General features: G+C 46.7%; 1 protein-coding gene across 2 annotated transcripts in view; it reads left to right on the forward strand.

Annotated features, from left to right (window-relative positions):
• The window catches only part of LOC8038022 (spermatogenesis-associated protein 13), a 256,862-nt gene that overhangs the window by 11,936 nt on the left and 226,363 nt on the right, over positions 1 to 18,563 (forward strand). The window contains exon 1 of one of the 2 annotated variants that reach the window (XM_029973469.4): positions 5,656 to 6,153. The exons of the other annotated variant lie outside the window; for it this stretch is intronic. Within the exon in view, the coding sequence (XP_029829329.3) occupies positions 6,148 to 6,153 (6 nt within the window). The 5' untranslated portion in view covers positions 5,656 to 6,147. Of the gene's footprint in view, positions 1 to 5,655; positions 6,154 to 18,563 lie in introns of those variants that run through there. 2 annotated transcript variants of the gene reach the window in all.

An 18,563-nucleotide genomic window follows, 5' to 3' on the forward strand; every position in this document is an offset into this window, starting at 1 on the left:
TAAATCTGATGACCACAAGTATCCGTGAATTCAACCCAAAGTGCTTCCCACCCAAGCAATCGTTGTCCGAAGGCGTCTGCTTTTTCCTTTTTACGGCACATATCCAGATTCTCGGACGAATCGAGCACCTGAAAACTGACCTTCAAACCTTTCTCGACACTTTTGGTACGGCCCCAGTCGCGGCGTTTTGACGAGAAGGCAGGTTTTTGTCTGGTTTCTTTCAAAACAACGCAGGAATACACGTCTGGCATGGGGACTTCTGCCCACAGCCCCAGACCGGAAGTGCGACCGACGCGCCACCACCGCGCCGTGACGTCACAGAGATGAGTTGGTGTATACTCCGGCGTCGTGGCGTAACCGACGCGACCGGCGGCGTTCGACGCAGCCTGGCCGCCTCGACGCCAAAATGGAGCATGCGGTATTCCGCGCCGGCCGCGCCGGCGACGCCGGACCAGGATGCATCACGCGCTGGCTCCCGGCAGGCGTCGCGCGGGAAGCGCGGCGAATGCGAGCAATAGCAGACGACAGCAGCACCACTCCGTGTGGCGTCATGTTTGAAGAATCGGACTCGGTCGGTCGAGAAGCTCATTGAGGGAACTCGTCCTCACCCGTGTGTCTACGACACGAGGAAGCTTGAGTACCGTAGACCGTGCGCTTGTCAAAGATGTACCGTATGTACATTGACCGCCTACGCTTGCGGCGCAGGTGGTGCACCAACAGTGCAAGCGCGAGTTTTCGTCGTGCAAGGTACGTCTACGCCTTCGCTCGAACTTGGCGCTCAAGAAGCGCGAGCATTCTCGTCTGCTATTCGAAACGAAAAGGAACCGGAAGTGGCGCACTCTCACAGGAAACGTGCCCTCGTAGTCAGAATCTGCGCATGCCCCACGCCGGCGGCCCACCGACGCACAGCCGCGGGAGTCGCCAGGGCCGCCGGAGTATAAAGAGGGCGAATTTTTGACGCGCGCGGCGTGACTGACGTGACGTAGCCGACTTCGGCCAGCGTTCGCCTGCGCGCGCGTTACGTCGGAGTATAACAGAGCCTTTAGTCAGTGCTGGAAATGGCGCCGGCCTTAGTATGTTGCAGCTCCGACTTTGCGCTTCATCGATGTACAGCGCTGAGACAGATGATGTCTCAGCGCTGCTTCACGGCTAAGTAATCTTCTAATAATATAATAATAATCTTTATTTTTCGGGTGCCCTAAAACGGCCGAGCGGCCTTCTCTTAGGTACACCAACTCGTACAATAAAACTCTTAAACAAAAATCCTACTCATTAAAAAGAAATAGATATGCATATACACTGACGCGCTATGAAGTGACGAAAAGTTCGTCCAACTGACAGCGAAATGTAGGCAGGGGTGTGGTGATGTCAACTTGAGGTGGCACAATGCTGTTATACAATGTTTGTAAACGAGAAAGAGGTGACACACGGCATGGTGAGCAAATATCAAAACAGGTGAGCTGTCTCGTCGCACGGAAAGGAACATGGAAATGGATTTTACTAATAAGCCATGAAGAATCAATGGCACCATTAATGATCTTATGCAGGAATACCAAGTCAAGGACTGTTCTTCTGTGTGATAAAAGCTTCAGCGAAAATCTATTCAGTAAGCATTCATAGTCATAATACACGCGTCGTCCAATCCATCTATCATAAACAATTCGAACAAATCTTTTTTGCACACGTTCTATGATCAAAGCCTGTGTTACAGAAATTGAATTCCAAATCACAGAAGCAAACTCAAGCCTTGAAACCACTAAGGATTGAAAAAGATGTATTGAACAATGGGGCTTTCTAAAATGATTGGTCAAACGCGATATAACTCCTAGAACTTTCATTGCAGAGCTGACAACAAAAGAGACATGATTTTTAAAAGTTAATCCGCAGTCAATTAACACACCAAGATCCCTTACAATTGACACTCGTTCAATCGGATTTCCCTCAAGATGATAAGTGTTATTTATGATCGCGCGGCGTCTGCACAAAGATATCACTTTTGTTTTTAAAGGATTAAGAAATAACTGATTTTGTTTACACCACTGTGCTATATTAGACACATCATGTTGTATCAGATCACAATCTAAATGAGAGTGAACACTCTTAAACAACTTGATATCGTCAGCAAACAAAAGCAGTTCAACGTTCTTTACACATGACGCTATATCATTTATAAAAATTGAAAACAGTAGAGGACCCAAAATTGAACCCTGGTGCACGCCTGATATTGAAAAAAACTCTTTGGAATAACTGTCAGCGACCCGAACACTATTTGATCGAAAAGACAAATAACTCTTAAACCAGTTACACAATTCTGTACAGACACCATACAGATGCAACTTGGACAAAAGCAACACGTGACTCACTTTATCGAAGGCTTTTGACAAATCAAAGTATATTGCATCTACTTGTTCTCTATTTAAAACAAACGGCACACAGTAATCTAAAAAGGTACACAAATTTGTTTCCACAGACCTACCCTTTAAAAAACCGTGCTGCAAGGGCGTTATTTTTTGACGGAAATAAAAAGTCATCCTGCTATGCACAACAATCTCAAAAACCTTGGAAAAAGCACAAAGCAGAGAAACTGGACGGTAGTTCGCAACTACAGATGCGTCACCGCCTTTTAAGATAGGAACAACAACTGCTTTTTTCCAGAGCGAAGGGAAAACGCCTGAACTGAGTGACATATTAACAATGTGCTTCAAAATAGGAATGAACAACTGACCGCAACCTTTGATAACAAAACCTGGTACACCATCTACACCAGAAGAAAACTTCGGTTTTAACTTTCTTATCGCCTCGGCAATATCAAGAGAGTCCACTCTTATAGAACTCAAAAAATCGTGACAAATCAGCTCCTTATCCTCCGGTAGAACGGATTGCTGATTGTCAGAGAAACATTTGGCAAAATAATCAGCGAAAACATCTGCAACTTCATGAGGTGATGAAACATAACCCGGGGCGTTATCTGAACAGGCACGTAAGCAGATGATAGGACTAACGTCACGTGTATGTTGCTTCGTGAACTTCCAGAAAGTCTTCGGGCGGCGAAACAAGCTATTTTCTACGCTGTCAAGATGCATGCGTTTATCGCACTTGAACAGTTTCTTCGCCAAGGCCCGAAATAAACTGAATTTGGTGTACATAAGTGAAAAGCCGCATTTTTTATAAAGACGGTGGAAATGTTCTTTCTTGACCAAATAACATTTTAAATCCCTGGAAAACCATTCAGGATATTTGGATGGCCTTGTTGAACGCTTCGGTACAAAAGTGTCGATGGCATCTTTTACAATTGTCGTTAGAGTCTCGGTAGCACGATCGACATCAGACATGGCGAGAACGTTAGACCAGTCGAAAGTTTCAATATATTTATACAAGCCAAGGTAATCTCCTTTTAAAAAACTGTAAGCTAATGGCTTTGACGATATCCGCGACTTCCACGGAAGAGATAACTGGACTATTAAAGGTGGATGAAACTTGTCAACTTGTACCAAAGGATCGGAAGCCAGACATAAGCTTAGAATGTGGACATTTGAAAGAACGAGATCTAAGATATTACCTGCGCAATTCGGTATTGAATTTAATTGTTCTAGACCACTCAAGTTAATAAAAGACAACAAAGAAAAGGCCTTTCTAGCTGTTAACGTATTATTGTTTAAAGCTTGCAATAACCACTCTACACCCGGAAGATTAAAATCTCCGTATATCTGAACACGAAACTTGTCAAAATCGATTTGCTCTCCGAGAGATTCAAAATGTTCAATAAAAGTGGTTTCATCAAATAACGGGGGAAAATAGTACGTTCCTATCAGGTAATTAAATCCGTCACTTGCCTTAATCTCGATCCAAACACATTCTGAATAAGTTTCAAGATCAAACCGCCTATGCGATGCCACGGAAACTTTAGTTGCAATTAAAACGCCCCCTCCCATCGTTTGCCCCGTACTCAAGTAGTCTCTATCCCTCCGATAGACCGTGTAGCTGGGGTTAAAGTAACTAGAGACTGATATACCATCACAAAGCCAGGTTTCAGTAATACATATAATATCATGACTTGAATTAGTTGAATTGTACAAAAACTCGTCGGCCTTAGTCCTCAGGCCTCGTACATTCTGCTAAAACACGCTAAGTTTGTGCGTCATGAACGTTTTCTACTCCGTCATCAGTATGAACACGAGACTTGTCCAGTCGACCAAAGAACTGATGAAAAATGCTACCTTCAGGCCACACCTCGGATTTGTTAATTGCGTCGAAAACTGACTCGTCACCCGAGATGTGGAACGAAGAGTATGTGTCAAATCGTGTAAACATTTTTGAACACAGGACCTGCCTCCCCGCTAGAAGAGGTTCGATAAGTGCAAGAACATCGTCCACGCTCGTATCCGGATCTAGCCTAGATACAAAAAGTGCCAAACGACGATTCTTCCGAGGGACAGCGGTCACCTTACTTGGTTTAGCCGTTCCAGCTGACGGCTTGGTTCGCCGCCGGGGCCCCACCGTTGTGTAGCCGTCGTCCACAGCGTCCTTCTCACCCGCAGCTCTCGCACCCTTTGAGGGACTCGATTCCAAGCCAGCCCCACCCAGATTCGTCCCTGGAACTGCGTTGAGAAGCGAATCTGCAGCTCGAGGTCTCAACACTGACGTTGGTGCAGCAGGCGGCAGCGCTGCGACGGACGCGTACATGGTTGATGAAGAAGACGGAAGAGGCATTCGTTCATGGACACTTTTACGGAGATGAAGCCCTTCGGAGCGAAGGCTGTTGTTGTCCGCCCTAAGGCACTTGAGTTCTGCCGTAACGATGTCCAATTTGCTTGACAGGCTTTCGATGAGGCGTAGCAGAGCGGGCGGAACGGAGCCGTCATCGAGCGTCACATTCGATGGTTCGACGAACGCCACAGGAGCGGGAACCACACCTCCGATACCAGCAGCGGCGTCATTCCTCGGTGACGCACTACTCCTTCGGGTGCAGCTCGAGCACTTGAAAGCGCTCGTGCCACTCTTCATGTAGAAATTGTACTCTTCATGGGTGACGTTCAAGCACTTACAATGAAAACGGCGATTGCAACCTGCCGAGCAGACAAGAAACTGCTGCTTCGCGTAGAAGCGAGCCTCGCACGAGCCACATACGTCTTTTTGCGGAGCGCAGGCGGACACGTCCTTCCCGTCCTGCGTCATTCCGCAGAATGACGCAGGACGGGAAGTCCTGCGTCATTCTAGTTGATGTAAAGAAGAACAGCGCGAAAGACAGAGGACAGGTAGGAGTAAAGACAGCACCGATTTACAACTTAAATTTTACTTCTGCCCGATACCGCAAACTTTCTAAATCGTCTTTGTTATGGTGCCAACTATAATGTTATGGTGGCCAAAACATCCTGGGAAAAACCAAAATTACAATCACGCTACCTTCCTCTCTATTAGAAAAGCCACCATACATCGCGACACGTCCCCTTGCTGATATATACGAGTCTCGGGTATAATGGGGCGTTTAAAACGCGCGCCCTTTGCCAAATCCCCATTTATCGCGAAACACTTCCCGTTGCATCCGCCAGATGGGGCTTGCATACCGCGCCTCGACGGCTGCATTAGCGCTCTTCTATCGTGGCGCCATCTCTCGGAATGGCCGAGCGCGAGACCCCCGCTCGGTCGGCGGACGACAGATCCGATCGACGTTCAGCTCCGTCGGGCACAGGGACTGCGTCTCGGCGCGCTGCCAGCCACAAACAGCTGGAGCCCCTGCTTCGTCCAGAAGGGCTGTTCCAAAGCGCCAGCCGAGATCGCGAGAAAAAAAGAAACGCAAAGAAATTGTCCCGTCACGTTCGACATATCCGAAGCCAGTCCGCTCCGTGGTTTTTGTGCGTGTTGTCTCAGTGGGCGTGCTGCGTCTTTCGTGCGCCTGCGTATGTGTGTTCGAGTGCGCGAAACGAGCGACGGTATGAATTCCATATGTGGTTGTGATCAGTGGTGATCGCGGTGTGAGGGTGATTTGGTGATCGGCGGGGACTCCACTGCTGGCGTGTGGGCGGCACCAATGATGCACCGGGGAGGAAGAGGTCGTCGGTCACTACGATGAGCCGGCGGTCTTCTACGCAGCACTGTGGATGTAGACAGTCGTTCTAACGTCTTTGGCGGCAGCTTTGGCGCGCAGGAATGGAGGTGAGCATTTCGTGCGATATTCGGCCGGTTTCTGCGCGCGTTTCCGTGCCCGGCAGCCGGGGGAAGTCGAGAGTTCTTTAAAGGCGAGGAATGAATAATTGATATCCGGGCGCCCGCGCATCGGGCCCCGGTTGTTTAATAATTTCCGGGACAGTAAATGTTGTAGAGCGAGGCTGCGTGCTCGAATGCAACCTCAAAGGTTCTTTACATACAAAAAAAAAATACATAATAATAATAAAGGAAAAGACCAATGCTTGATACACGCAAACGTACCGCTCGCGATCGGTTCTTTTTTGAGTCTAAAGTTTTTCGCGCTCGTTTTCCAGTCGATTTAGAACAATTTTTTTGTTTTTTTTTTAACGTGAGCATTTTACATACTGTAAAAACTACTACAACAAAAATCGAAACGCTGGCGTCATCAAATTGATCTTGCGTAAAAAGAGGGTGTACGTGCGAGCCGCCTTATAAAAAGGCTGATGGTTTGATCGGGGCTTGCGCCTTTGATTAGAACGGATGGGGGTCCCAGAATAGGAAATGTGGAAACCCTGTTACGTCGGGATAAATAGAAAGGTAAGAAAACGAAAAAAAAAAAGATAGGGCGAAACACATAGAAATAAATGTCTGGCTGTAAAAATAGTCGAGTGGGCTCTCAATGTGATGTATTTCGACACACTCAGCCGTGGCAGTGTTTTAGTGGATTGGCAATCACGGCTAGCCCTTTGTATAGTTTCGGTGCTCTTTTGCTACGCGTAAATTCCGATAGTTTTTTTCCCCAATCTTTCTCCTAGCGTTTGTGCGAATGCCATCCGTCAAGGAGATAAAGACGAGGGCGGACATTGCCATGTCCACCCGCGTCACTGTTTCCTATAGCTAATCGCGTCCACTGTGCTCAACCCGCTTCTACAGTGTCTCATTTTGCGACGGTTGCAGCAATTCCAGGTAGGGATGGAAATACGGCGATTGGGCAGTTGAGGAACGGGACACATTCGAGGGTACTTATTTTCGCCTATAATTGGGATGGGTAAGTTGCATGCGATATCGGAAAGAGTTGTCCCGAGAAACGGGCGACTTCCATACCATTAAGACAAGTTTTTTTGTTTTTGTTTTTTTTTGCAATACAAATTGTCAAAGAAAGCAAAGACTACCGCGTGAAAAGATTTTCTTTCGAGACGAACTCGGATAATTTCCCAGTGATCTGAGCGACAGGGTAACCGGTGTGTGTTTGGATTCTGGTTCGATTAAAAATTCCAGAACCTTGGCGGAATGGTGGTATTTTAAATCTTGTAATAACACTAGGCACAAACCAAGGTAGTTGTATGAGAAAATCAAAACTAAAGACGGTACTGGCAAAACGGCTATTAAAAAAAAAAAGCGATAGCACGAGATCCCGTTTTTATGAAATCTCTGGGTGTTGCTGAAAGATTTGGCTGCTTCGCGACGTGAAGCACCATCGCTGTTATATATTTTTTTTGTCCTAAAATATATCAACTGCCCCCCCCCCCCCCCCCCCCCCCTTTCTGACTTACGTTGGCCCTCAATATTTCGGGGCGTGGGCTATCTGGCCCCCACGCTCAAATGAGTTTGAGACCCCTGCTGGGGGATCGGTGGTCGAGTGGGCTAAAGCGTACACCCAGCTCGACGCGCGTGGAGCGAAAGCTCGCGCTGCAGAACCCAGGGATCCTATGTTCGAGCCCCGCCCCTGCCCGTTTCGACCTGGATGAGCATCGTACTGACGTGCTGTCGTGTGTCACTACTGCGTGAGCACGTTAAAGACCCCAGGTTAGCAGTCGTACTGCGCTGGCGAAATTGCTCATCTACAGTGTAAACCAGTGTCGCCCCTACTGGCAGACCGACCTTACGCTGTATAAATCACTAAGACGTTCACTTTGACTTTTGAGACCCCTGCTCTATATTGACGACGACATTAGTGGGTATCGAACCAAAACGTATCGTGCCAGACTTGTTTCAAGTATCGTGTACGCAAAGACATTTCTTCAACGAAAAAATAGTCAGAGTGCAGGCGAGCTGGTGCAAGTTGAACATGATTGTAAACCTGAGACTGGTTGAGACGTTGCCTCCTCTTTTACTACCTTCTGTTGTGTTCTCTTCCTGCCCCAGTCTCAGGTTTACAATCATGTTCACATTTCTTCACCCGCAGCAGAATATGGTAGAATCAATGAGCATGCTGCTTTACAACTGTACGTGGAACATGGAAACTGCACGGTGCGAAAGTGTAACTGATTCATTAATACGAGGGAGAGATTTCTAGCAGCGTCCCCTGATGGACTGCTTGGAACAAATGGCCCCGTTGAGGTAAAGTGTCCCCGTTTCAAAAGATTCTTATAGCCTACCGAAACCGCAAAAGAGTATGAGGCAAAAAATAAGAAAAAGGAGCCTGGTGTCAAAGGTCCAAATCACCGCCAAAGCTTCTGCTACTAAATACAAAGGCAGTTACACAATACACAAAGAGAGTTTTGTGATTTAGTTATATTTACACTCAAGGGCATTGATATCCAACTTATTCAGAGGGATGACACCTTCTGGTCAAACAACATAGTCTTTTCTACTCAAGTTTTACATGGAAGACCGGACTTCCGCTGAAATTTCTCACGTAGACGAGTTGTCCAATTGAATAAACTGTCATTACTCCCGATCTGGGAATCTCTCGATCTTCGTTCGTAGGCCATAGTGTCATGAGATCGAGGGGCGTGGCTCTTCGTCCGCCGAACATTGCTTCGGCGGGTGTTTTTCTCGTGGAAGATGAGACCGACGCGTGCTGCCGGAACAAGAACTTGGCGATTCTTTCTTGAACTGCTTCTTCCGTAAGCTTCAAGAGGGCTTTCTTCGTTTCACACACCATCTGTTCTGCTTGCCTGCTATTTGCAGGATGGTAGGGTGCACTAATGAGGTGCCTGATGCCGTTTTTATTTTTCTCGAAAACTTGTTTATTTTATTTGAAAGAAGATTCGGCGCGTTATCACAGAAAAGGTTTTTCGGTAGGCCAAAAGTAGTGAAACGAGAGCGTAGAACGGTCAACGACTTGTTTGGACGTCGTGGCATGCATTGTGTAAACTTGCATTCCATTAGAGTACGCATCGTCCATGACTCCGCAGATACGGATACGTTTCGCCACCCACCGACTCAATAGTGGATCGTTTTCAGTTTCTGTTCACGATGCCGCTGGACTCGAGGAAGACTTGGAGTCTTTCTGCAAAGTTAGCCCAGGTGCCAACACTTTTGTCGAAAGCGGTAAGCGCTCGAAACGTCAACAACGTAGGTAGCGACGTGCTGTGCTTGACACTTGACGCTTACCATTCGCTGAAAAGAAACTCGCTTGTTCGTCTTCCACGAGTCGTCCGATATCAGGTCATCACCGCAACTCCATCTCTCGACAAAACAGGTCTTCATTGTTCGCGTGACCATAGTTAGTAATCATTTGAACTTATGAATTCCCGAACGCTCATCACTGTCTGTCGCTAAACGTCGCTCAATCATAACGTCTTCATTGAAAATAAACGTCTTCCTATTTATACTGATGCTTTTCATCATATTCCTCCTAAGCTGTACTTACAACATAATGTGTGTCGGTACTTCCAAAAATATTCGGAAGTACCGGCACACCAACCAACCCCAAACAACGGCGTTTGTTTTCTGGGAACCTATAACGTAACAACCCTTACAACATCTTCCGGATCCCGTGAAACACAATATTTCGTGATGTCACTTTTCAGTAGTCATTATAATTGCGAGGTAAGTACCGTAAACCGCGAAGCAGTTTACTAGACGTCCGCTTCCACTGGTTTCTTGGAAGATTGAGTCTACTGAGCTCGCATTTCTGCAGAATAATTTTTCACAGAGAATATTGACACGTCAATCATCGATTGGGTTCTTCTTGGTAAGAATTATTTTCGGAAGCCCGTGGCAACCGCCGAACCGCATGTCCCTATATCAGTTTGGAATACATTTTAGCGCTCAAAATACAGGGACAAAGAGGCGAGAAACAGACAGCACAGTGCGCTACTAACAACTGATTTTATTACGTGAAACGACACTTTTACACCATCCGAGTTTCTGATTTTGCTCCACCACTAGCCAACCCGGTGCCAGGCCGCGTCATTGAGGAACGCACGCTCCTTGTCCAGTAAATCAATTGAGGCCACGCTGACACATGCTGCACCACCCTTTCTAATCTCATCTGCCTCGATTATCTCCCTCACAGTTTTTTCCTTGTGCCGTGCCAGAATCTTGCTCTCGGAAAACAACGGCATACACTTGCACCTTTCACAATGATCAGACAGATGACCGTCCAGATAATTTCCTACTTTAAGTTTGTGCTCCCTCAGCCTATCATTAACACACCTACCTGTCTGACCTATATACTTGTTTCCGCATGATAAGGGGATCTGATATACTACTCCCTCCGCACATTCAACGAAGGGATCCCTGTGTTTTACCGCGCAGCCAGAAGGGGCCTTACAAAAAGGATCTGTCATCCTACATAATCTACTAAGTTTGTTTGGTGCGGAAAACACTACTTTCACGTTTGATCTATTGGCCACCTTTTTCAAGCCATGCGCCGTATTGTGAATTGCTTGAAAAAGGTGGCCAATAGATCAAACGTGAAAGTAGTGTTTTCCGCACCAAACAAACTTAGTAGATTATGTAGGATGACAGATCCTTTTTGTAAGGCCCCTTCTGGCTGCGCGGTAAAACACAGGGATCCCTTCGTTGAATGTGCGGAGGGAGTAGTATATCAGATCCCCTTATCATGCGGAAACAAGTATATAGGTCAGACAGGTAGGTGTGTTAATGATAGGCTGAGGGAGCACAAACTTAAAGTAGGAAATTATCGGGACGGTCATCTGTCTGATCATTGTGAAAGGTGCAAGTGTATGCCGTTGTTTTCCGAGAGCAAGATTCTGGCACGGCACAAGGAAAAAACTGCGAGGGAGATAATCGAGGCAGATGAGATTAGGAAGGGTGGTGCAGCATGTGTCAGCGTGGCCTCAATTGATTTACTGGACAAGGAGCGTGCGTTCCTCAATGACGCGGCCTGGCACCGGGTTGGCTAGTGGTGGAGCAAAATCAGAAACTCGGATGGTATAAAAGTGTCGTTTCACGTAATAAAATCAGTTGTTAGTAGCGCACTGTGCTGTCTGTTTCTCGCCTCTTTGTCCCTGTATTTTGAGCGCTAAAATGTATTCCAAATTCCAAAACCAACTAGCCCAACAATCGTCCCTATATCAGCCTGACATTCTCGCATACATGAGTTTGCTGGGCCGCGCTATTGAGCCAGCTGTGCACAGCTGGCAGCGGCGCGGGCAAGGCCACGAGGGGAACGTGATGGTGCTCGAACCATCCCACCGTGAACCAATATTTCTGCCACCTCACGGGTGCGTGTCGCCATCTATTGGTTGAACTAACGCCTTGTTCAAGATGGCTGCCGTGGGACCGCAGCCTCAATGGATTAAGCTGAATGAGATGACATATGACCATCGAATGTCTTCTCTGATATTAATTTACAACACACACACAACTCGATGACGACACTGTGGTTTTGGAATACATCTTGTTAATTCGAAAGGTACAAGCACGTAAAGGGTCATCCCTTGTTCGAGACATGTGTAAAGTAAAAAAAAAATATATTTATCTTATCCACATTTTGTCTCATAAAACTAGTAAAAAGAATAAAAAAGACAAAAATACGGTTAAGATAAGTTTATTTGATTACAGAAAAAAACTCTCATACAATCCTGCTCGCTAAAGCGAACATTTGTGTGCGAGACATGGCAGTATACAGAAATTTTCAACATGTAGACACAAATGATGGATAAATGTAAGTAAAACATGAAGCATTCAAATAACACAGTCAACAACGAAATTCACGCCCAAGTATAAAATTCACTTGTTAAGCAACACCCAATTCGACAATAACAATCATTCAGTGGTTACAAAAGAAACGTTGCAAATATGTAAACATATATGATCACATAAGAAATTAGGTGCCCCTTATAAGATGTGTGCTATCTAGAATGTTCATTAGAAAAATTATCTAAAGAAGATTAATTTTTGTTTTCAACGAGGAATTTTCGTTTAGCGTTAGCGAAGGCACTGGTGCGAGACCGTGTAGCCGGGAAAAATCGTTGTTCGCTCGAGCGCTCGCGCATACAAGACGTTTTCGGAAGTCAGGCTTTCGCGCCGGTGCCTTTGCCGGGGCCTGCACACAACAAGTTACGAGATTAAGTTTTCGGGAAACCTGGACACTTTAATCTTTAAAAGAAATGTTCATAAATTGCTCCATGCATGCAGGCATCGCGAGTACACGCAATGTTGCCCGTTTTTAGCTTAATTGCAAACTCGCGTGCTCTAGTGTCGTTTTTTTTTATGACCTTGTTATTAACCATCCATGCCATAAAAAGCGAAAGCTAACCGAAACGACGCATTTTGTTGGTCCTTTTTGTCACAGCAGTGGAAAAGTTGGCGCCTGCTTGAATGGTGCAAAAGAAGCGCAATGAGCGAAACACGGGAGTTCTAGGACAGGGGGGCCCCCATGTTTTGGGTCCCCGAAACAGTTTAGGGCGTGACTTTGCGCATGCGCTGTGCGACGCCTCAAGCAGTTTAAAAGGGAACCCAAAGCTTTGGTGTTTCCTATTCGAAAACTGCCTAATAAAGCAAAAATAGTTTGTATTTATTCCTTTTCTTTGAAGTTTTGGCGGTGCCACTTGGTTTCCCGACAGTTTTGAGGGCCCTGGGACTATCCTAGTGGCTACCCCTCCAACTGGGTTTCACGTGGTAAGTTACGACATCCTAATCTGTAGCCGGACCGGGAGAGGCGGTTTGACTAATCCTGCGATTGAGTGAATGTTGAGCGGCCGGCTATTGTATCGGCGTTTCGGCAATGGGGCAACGGTACGTAGTTGAGTCGCTAGCAGTTCCGAGTACCCTTAAAAAACCGAGATTTCGTATGTTCCAAACTGGGTTTCTATGCTTTCGGGAACTTCGCATTGTAAAGGTTCATTGCCATCGGCGCGGCGAAAAAGCTCAGCACTCGAAGGGGCTTAAAACTAATGCCACGTATACATGGATGAGACCGCATCGAATCGAGATACGGCGATACTGATTGGGTAGAAAGGGAACAAGCAGGGGGTCTGGACGCTCTTGATTAGCCCTCTCAATTCAATGCGCTACTGTCGCACCCATCTAAACGCAGCCTAAGAAACACACATATTCAATGATCCTCTTTAAAAAAAGGAAACAATAACGAAATGAAAAAGAATTCTCTTTTTTTTTGCCTTGGTTGTTGGTACGATGTCCTTGTCCTTGGTTGTAAATCTTTTATTTTTCCTTCTCCGGTGTCAATTTGAGGTCAACACACGATTGTTTTTATGTACAGTCTCCGGCAATATGAAAGACCCACTGGGAGCGCGTGGCCAAGGCGGTGGCTGGCGGGGGCGCTGCGAGCGCTCCGGGCGATTCCATTCTGCTTCGAGGGGAGGACGCTCACTCGGGGCTCAGCACAAACTGATAAGCGCGTTTCGCTTTAGCTTAGCCCCGAGGGAGCGTGCTCCCCTCGAAGCAGAGTGGAACTGCCCGGAGCGCTCGCAGCGCCCCCGCCAGCCACCGCCTCGGCCACGTGCTCCGAGTGGGTCTTTCATATTGCCGGAGACTGTATCTAGCTGTCTGCAAGATTCTCACTTGTTTATTCGGATGGAACTAATGTCCGCGTCCCGCTAGAGGGACAAGCGGAAATAACCTACACCGACGAACTTCTAGCGCGTGCATGCAGCATGCGCGCGAAGGTGCCTTTGGCAGGCTGGCAATCTTCTGGTACTCGTGAAGTACAAGCCCGATTGCATACCTGCTGAAGCTATACCGACGCGTGCATGCTGCACGCGCTTCAGACCTGTCGGTGTCCGTTGTTTCTCTTTGTCGTTTCAGTAGGACTTGGACTTTACAATAATAGGACGCTTGCTGCGCAAACTCGTTGGCGGCGAAAATGTGTAGTCGGGAATTATATCCATTTTTCGTGGATTTTCTCCTTGTCTCCATTCGTCTGTTGTGTGTACCATAATTATTGACGAGGTGAGAGGAAGGTGCTTCAGTCTTCCTGCCTCCATCCTACCATCCTGCTTCCTACCTTTGACGGCGCTTTGGCCTCTCGAGCACTTCGAGCGCGCGCGTGCGAAACCGAAGCACGGCGGAAGGCACGGAGCACGTGCTGTGTGAGGCCGGGCGTTCGGAAGACACACCCTGCCGTCTTCATTCTGTCGGTGGTCAGTGGTCACACGCACTTTTTTCTCCGATCGCGTCGACGTACTTTTATGGGTTTTTTTGCTCGATTAGTTGAACGGGGCAATCGGCACACAAAGTGCACGTCCGCGCGCCCCCATGTCTGTCGATCAGAAATCAAAGATGACGCTCGGTTCCCATACTCGGCGGTGGTCGATTCAACTCGAGACGAGCCCATGCTGCCGCGCGTGCATCCCAATCGGCTAATCAGCCAGACGAAACGTCGTTTGGTGGCCGACCCGGAGCTATAAACCGAGACGCTATCGCGCTCTTCGGGCGGCCGGCCTTTGTGGTCGTTCGAGGAGACGCCGACATTGGAGCCGGACCGGGTCCCCTTGTCATTCCGCGACCTTGTTCTTTTCCTAATGGGATTTCGTCTGGTCCGAACGAGCTGTGCAGAGCCGAGTGGACCCTTTTCTGCAGTATCGATAAGATCGTCGCGTGTCAGGGTCCCGTATTCACTTTCAAACACAGCGTCGCCTCGGGAACTCTGTTACGTCGTTAGTTAATTCTCGTGGATCGGCGACATTCTGTGTCGACTCGGCCGCGCCGTGTTTGCGTAGCCCAGTTAGGGCAGCGCGCGGAGGGAGCTGCGACAGCGCGCGCGTATTGTTCATGCGCGAGGTCGTCTCTGCGGTCGCTCGACGATGTGGTTTCTCGGCAAGCTTATTGTGACTTCAATCGCGATTATTGTCAACGACGGCGAGGGAACGCCGATGGCACTGGACACAGTGGGAAAGCTATTGCACGCTGGTTTCATTGTGTGCGTGCAAGGGCGTCCTTCCTGTCTTCGCTAGGCACTAATCGGTGCATATTATGCAGAGTCGCAGGGCAGTCGCTGTGTTCGTGGAACGGCGTCTGAGAACGGCGTAGGATTTGCCGTATTTTGTATCGTTGCACGGATTTGTGTGGCTCTCTAATAATAGGGTGGAAAAGGAAAATGCACCCAAGAAAAACATAGGCGTAAGAGGAGAGCTGCGAACGATGGGTAAATATTTTAATCGAACGGAAAGGCTAATTAACCAAAAAATTGGTAGTACATCCGTCGTTCTTGCGGTTGTTGCAATGTACCCCCGCTTCAAACGCTCGTGAAACCGCTTTACAATAAGTGGGACAAACATTTCACGCCAGGCATTTGCGTGATATGTTTGTCCCACTTATTGTGACGCGGTTTCACGAGCGTTTGAAGCGGGATAACTAACTATGATATGGGAAGGATGATAAATTTATAGTGTTGCAGCTGAGTAGTGACTGATTAAGCATATAATTGTGAACATTTTTTTTTTAAATTCGGGATGTATAAAACGGCGGCCGAACTCTCCACGGTCATCGTTTATTTTTCTTTTCTCTTTTTGATTTTATATAATCAGTGTCCCTGAAAGAACATTAGAGGCCACATTTGTGGAATCAGGGAACTCTAATGTCATTATTTTTAATCTAATAGTTGATTGATTGATTGATTGATTGGTTGGTCAGTTCGAGACCAGTTTTCAAACGCGGCCGCGGTTGCACGCGGTATCCAACTGAGAACACGTGTCGCCTTAACATTGCGTCTGACGACGAATTTCCGCGCAGAATAAACTTTTAACTTGTATTGGAGAAAGAAAGCGGAATCTCCCGAGAGGATTGAAAAGAAAACCTATGAGCCAAACGTCGATGTATTTCCCGAGCCCTCGTCAATAGAGTGGGCCGTGTGTACGCAGTGCGCAGACCGCTGTACATTTAGTCCGAACAAGCGCTGCCGCCCGTCCCGATTTATCTTTCACTGCTGAAAGAGTCTGACGCTCGGATCCCGGGACTCGCCAGTTGCCTTCCAACGTGCTTAAAATGCGCGCGTACACGCTCCAGGCTCAGGAGGCGCCGAAGCGCCATCAAAGGTTGGAACCTTCCGCCGGACTCCCGAAACTCCTCCCTCCCTTTCTCTCCCTGTCAATCACTATAGTGTAATTCGGTGTACTTTTGCGTATCATCCAACATAGGTGATAATATTTTGTCATCAACATTACCAAACATAGCAAACAATTAAAAAAACAAAAAACGCCGATGTCTCGCTTCCGTTGTGCCGTGTATTTTATTCGAGTTATTAATTATTCATTATTCGAGTGCAAATGCGCATGTTTCACTGAAACAATTCAACAATTCGTGTGCACGTCCTCCCTTTACACAGCATATTCAGCCGCACACGCCGAGAACTTTTGTTTGTCAAAATTTGACGAAGCAATGTTGACTCATAAAATTTATTACACACATTCATAGATTGACACCTGAACAATACACTACACATAAGGTTTCGTGTTTGCAGAGCATATAATATTTTTTCACAAATTCGGGAACAAATTAAAAAAGAAAATACCCCCTAAAAAAGAAAAGCTTTGAAGACGCGGAGTTTTAATTATACCACGTCAAATCAATTTAGCACTGAAAAGGAATATCTAGGAAATTTACAAAAGCGGAAATTGAATCAATGTCAGCAACGTCACTGGGTAGCTTGTTCCGTAGAATTCTGGAATGCACAAAAACTGATTGTCTATTTATTTGAGTAGAAACCGTCTTTGAATGACATAATCATCCAGAGTAGAGGGTTCATTGTCGTGCGAGACAGCAACGCCCTCCCAACAAGGCCGGGTTTAAACGCGAGTCCCCTTATCCTCGCGAATTCTGAGTCAGTGGAATGCCTTGCCTCCTCATCGGCGCTATTGCACCGCCGTTAGACACGCGTTCAGTGTCAGGTGGAAAAGGGACCCCTTACTGATATGCATTCCGTGAATGCCGGCGCGAACACTGGGATGTGTTCGCGCCGGCCTGGCCGAAGATAAGTCGGGTCAGCCACGCTCAGCTGCTCGAGAAATCGGGAGCCCTTGTGTGGCTACACCTATAGAGCAATGTTGGCAGTAACGTGTTACAAGTAACGGCGTTACCGGTGGCGCGTTACTCTTTTCGGTAACGTAGTAGCGTACTCCTTACTTTTTTGAAAACAGTAACGGGTAATGTAGTTTCGGTACACTTTACTTCTTACCAAGGCTTAACGAATTACACTTCAATTTTACTCGTGTTTTTAGGCGCCGAGCCATGTAAATTTTTAGTTTTTCGCAATTTTCTTTGCGTTTTTCTCGCAAGTATTAGGTGAAATTGTAAAGAAGACGAAGTAACTACATATTCACTTTCCGCATGAACATAACGTTTCGTTAACTTTTGTTCTTATGCTATACCAGTACCGTCAGCACAGTAAAATTTGTTAATTCATCATTAAAAAAAAAAGTAGCTCAAAAGTTGCGTGCGTTACTTTTAAGCGGTAACCGTAACGCGTTCCTTTTATATCGAACTAACGTAAGTCAGTAACGCATTTTTTTTCGGTAACGCCTACAACACTGACCTAGAGTAGACCTGTACGGTGCTCACTACAAGTAATCAACTAACTTGTAATCGATTACATTTTGGAATTATTTTGTAATCATTTGAATACTTTTACTAGGAAGTAATCGAAAGAGTAATCTGATTGCTTTTGGAAGTACAAAAATTACATGTAACCATTAGAATTTTCCCCTACCATTCCTATAATGGCGCCGTTTTTACGAGTTTCCTACCAAGGAATTCTCGAACCAAGTTCTCCGACAGGAAGATGGTTTTCCAAAGTTGGTGGAATAAGAAGATGAGTAGGTCGTAAATTGGCGATTCCAATCCAAACGTTGGGCGGAAAGAACCCGTTTTCAAGTCTGCAGAGAAATCTGCCCTTTTGAAAATCTCCAGTAATCGGAAGAGTAACGGTTACTCTTCCAAGTTGCGCGGCCAGTTACATTTTCTTCTCAAGTAATCGAGCAATCTAATTGAATACATTTTAACCGAGCGCAATTGTAACAATAATCTAATACTTTTTTTTTAATAACGTGTACGACAGTGAACTAGAACCAACAAATAAGCCGCGCTTAGAGCACCGGCCAAAGCCTCCTCTGTACTCAGAAAGCTTGGCAGTTCGACGACGGAGCCATATAGTGCCCGATTGCAGATTTGGAGCGCGAGGATCTGGTAGCACAAAGCATCAAGAGCCATTTCTCGGGTAGCTTGGATGTCATCGCACAGCTTTTGCAGCTGCGAGGACCCGAAACACACTTGTTCGCTCGGGA

Source organism: Ixodes scapularis, unplaced genomic scaffold (assembly GCF_016920785.2).
Source record: "Ixodes scapularis isolate PalLabHiFi unplaced genomic scaffold, ASM1692078v2 PGA_scaffold44__24_contigs__length_19508400, whole genome shotgun sequence".
Taxonomy (NCBI): Eukaryota; Metazoa; Arthropoda; class Arachnida; order Ixodida; family Ixodidae; genus Ixodes; species Ixodes scapularis.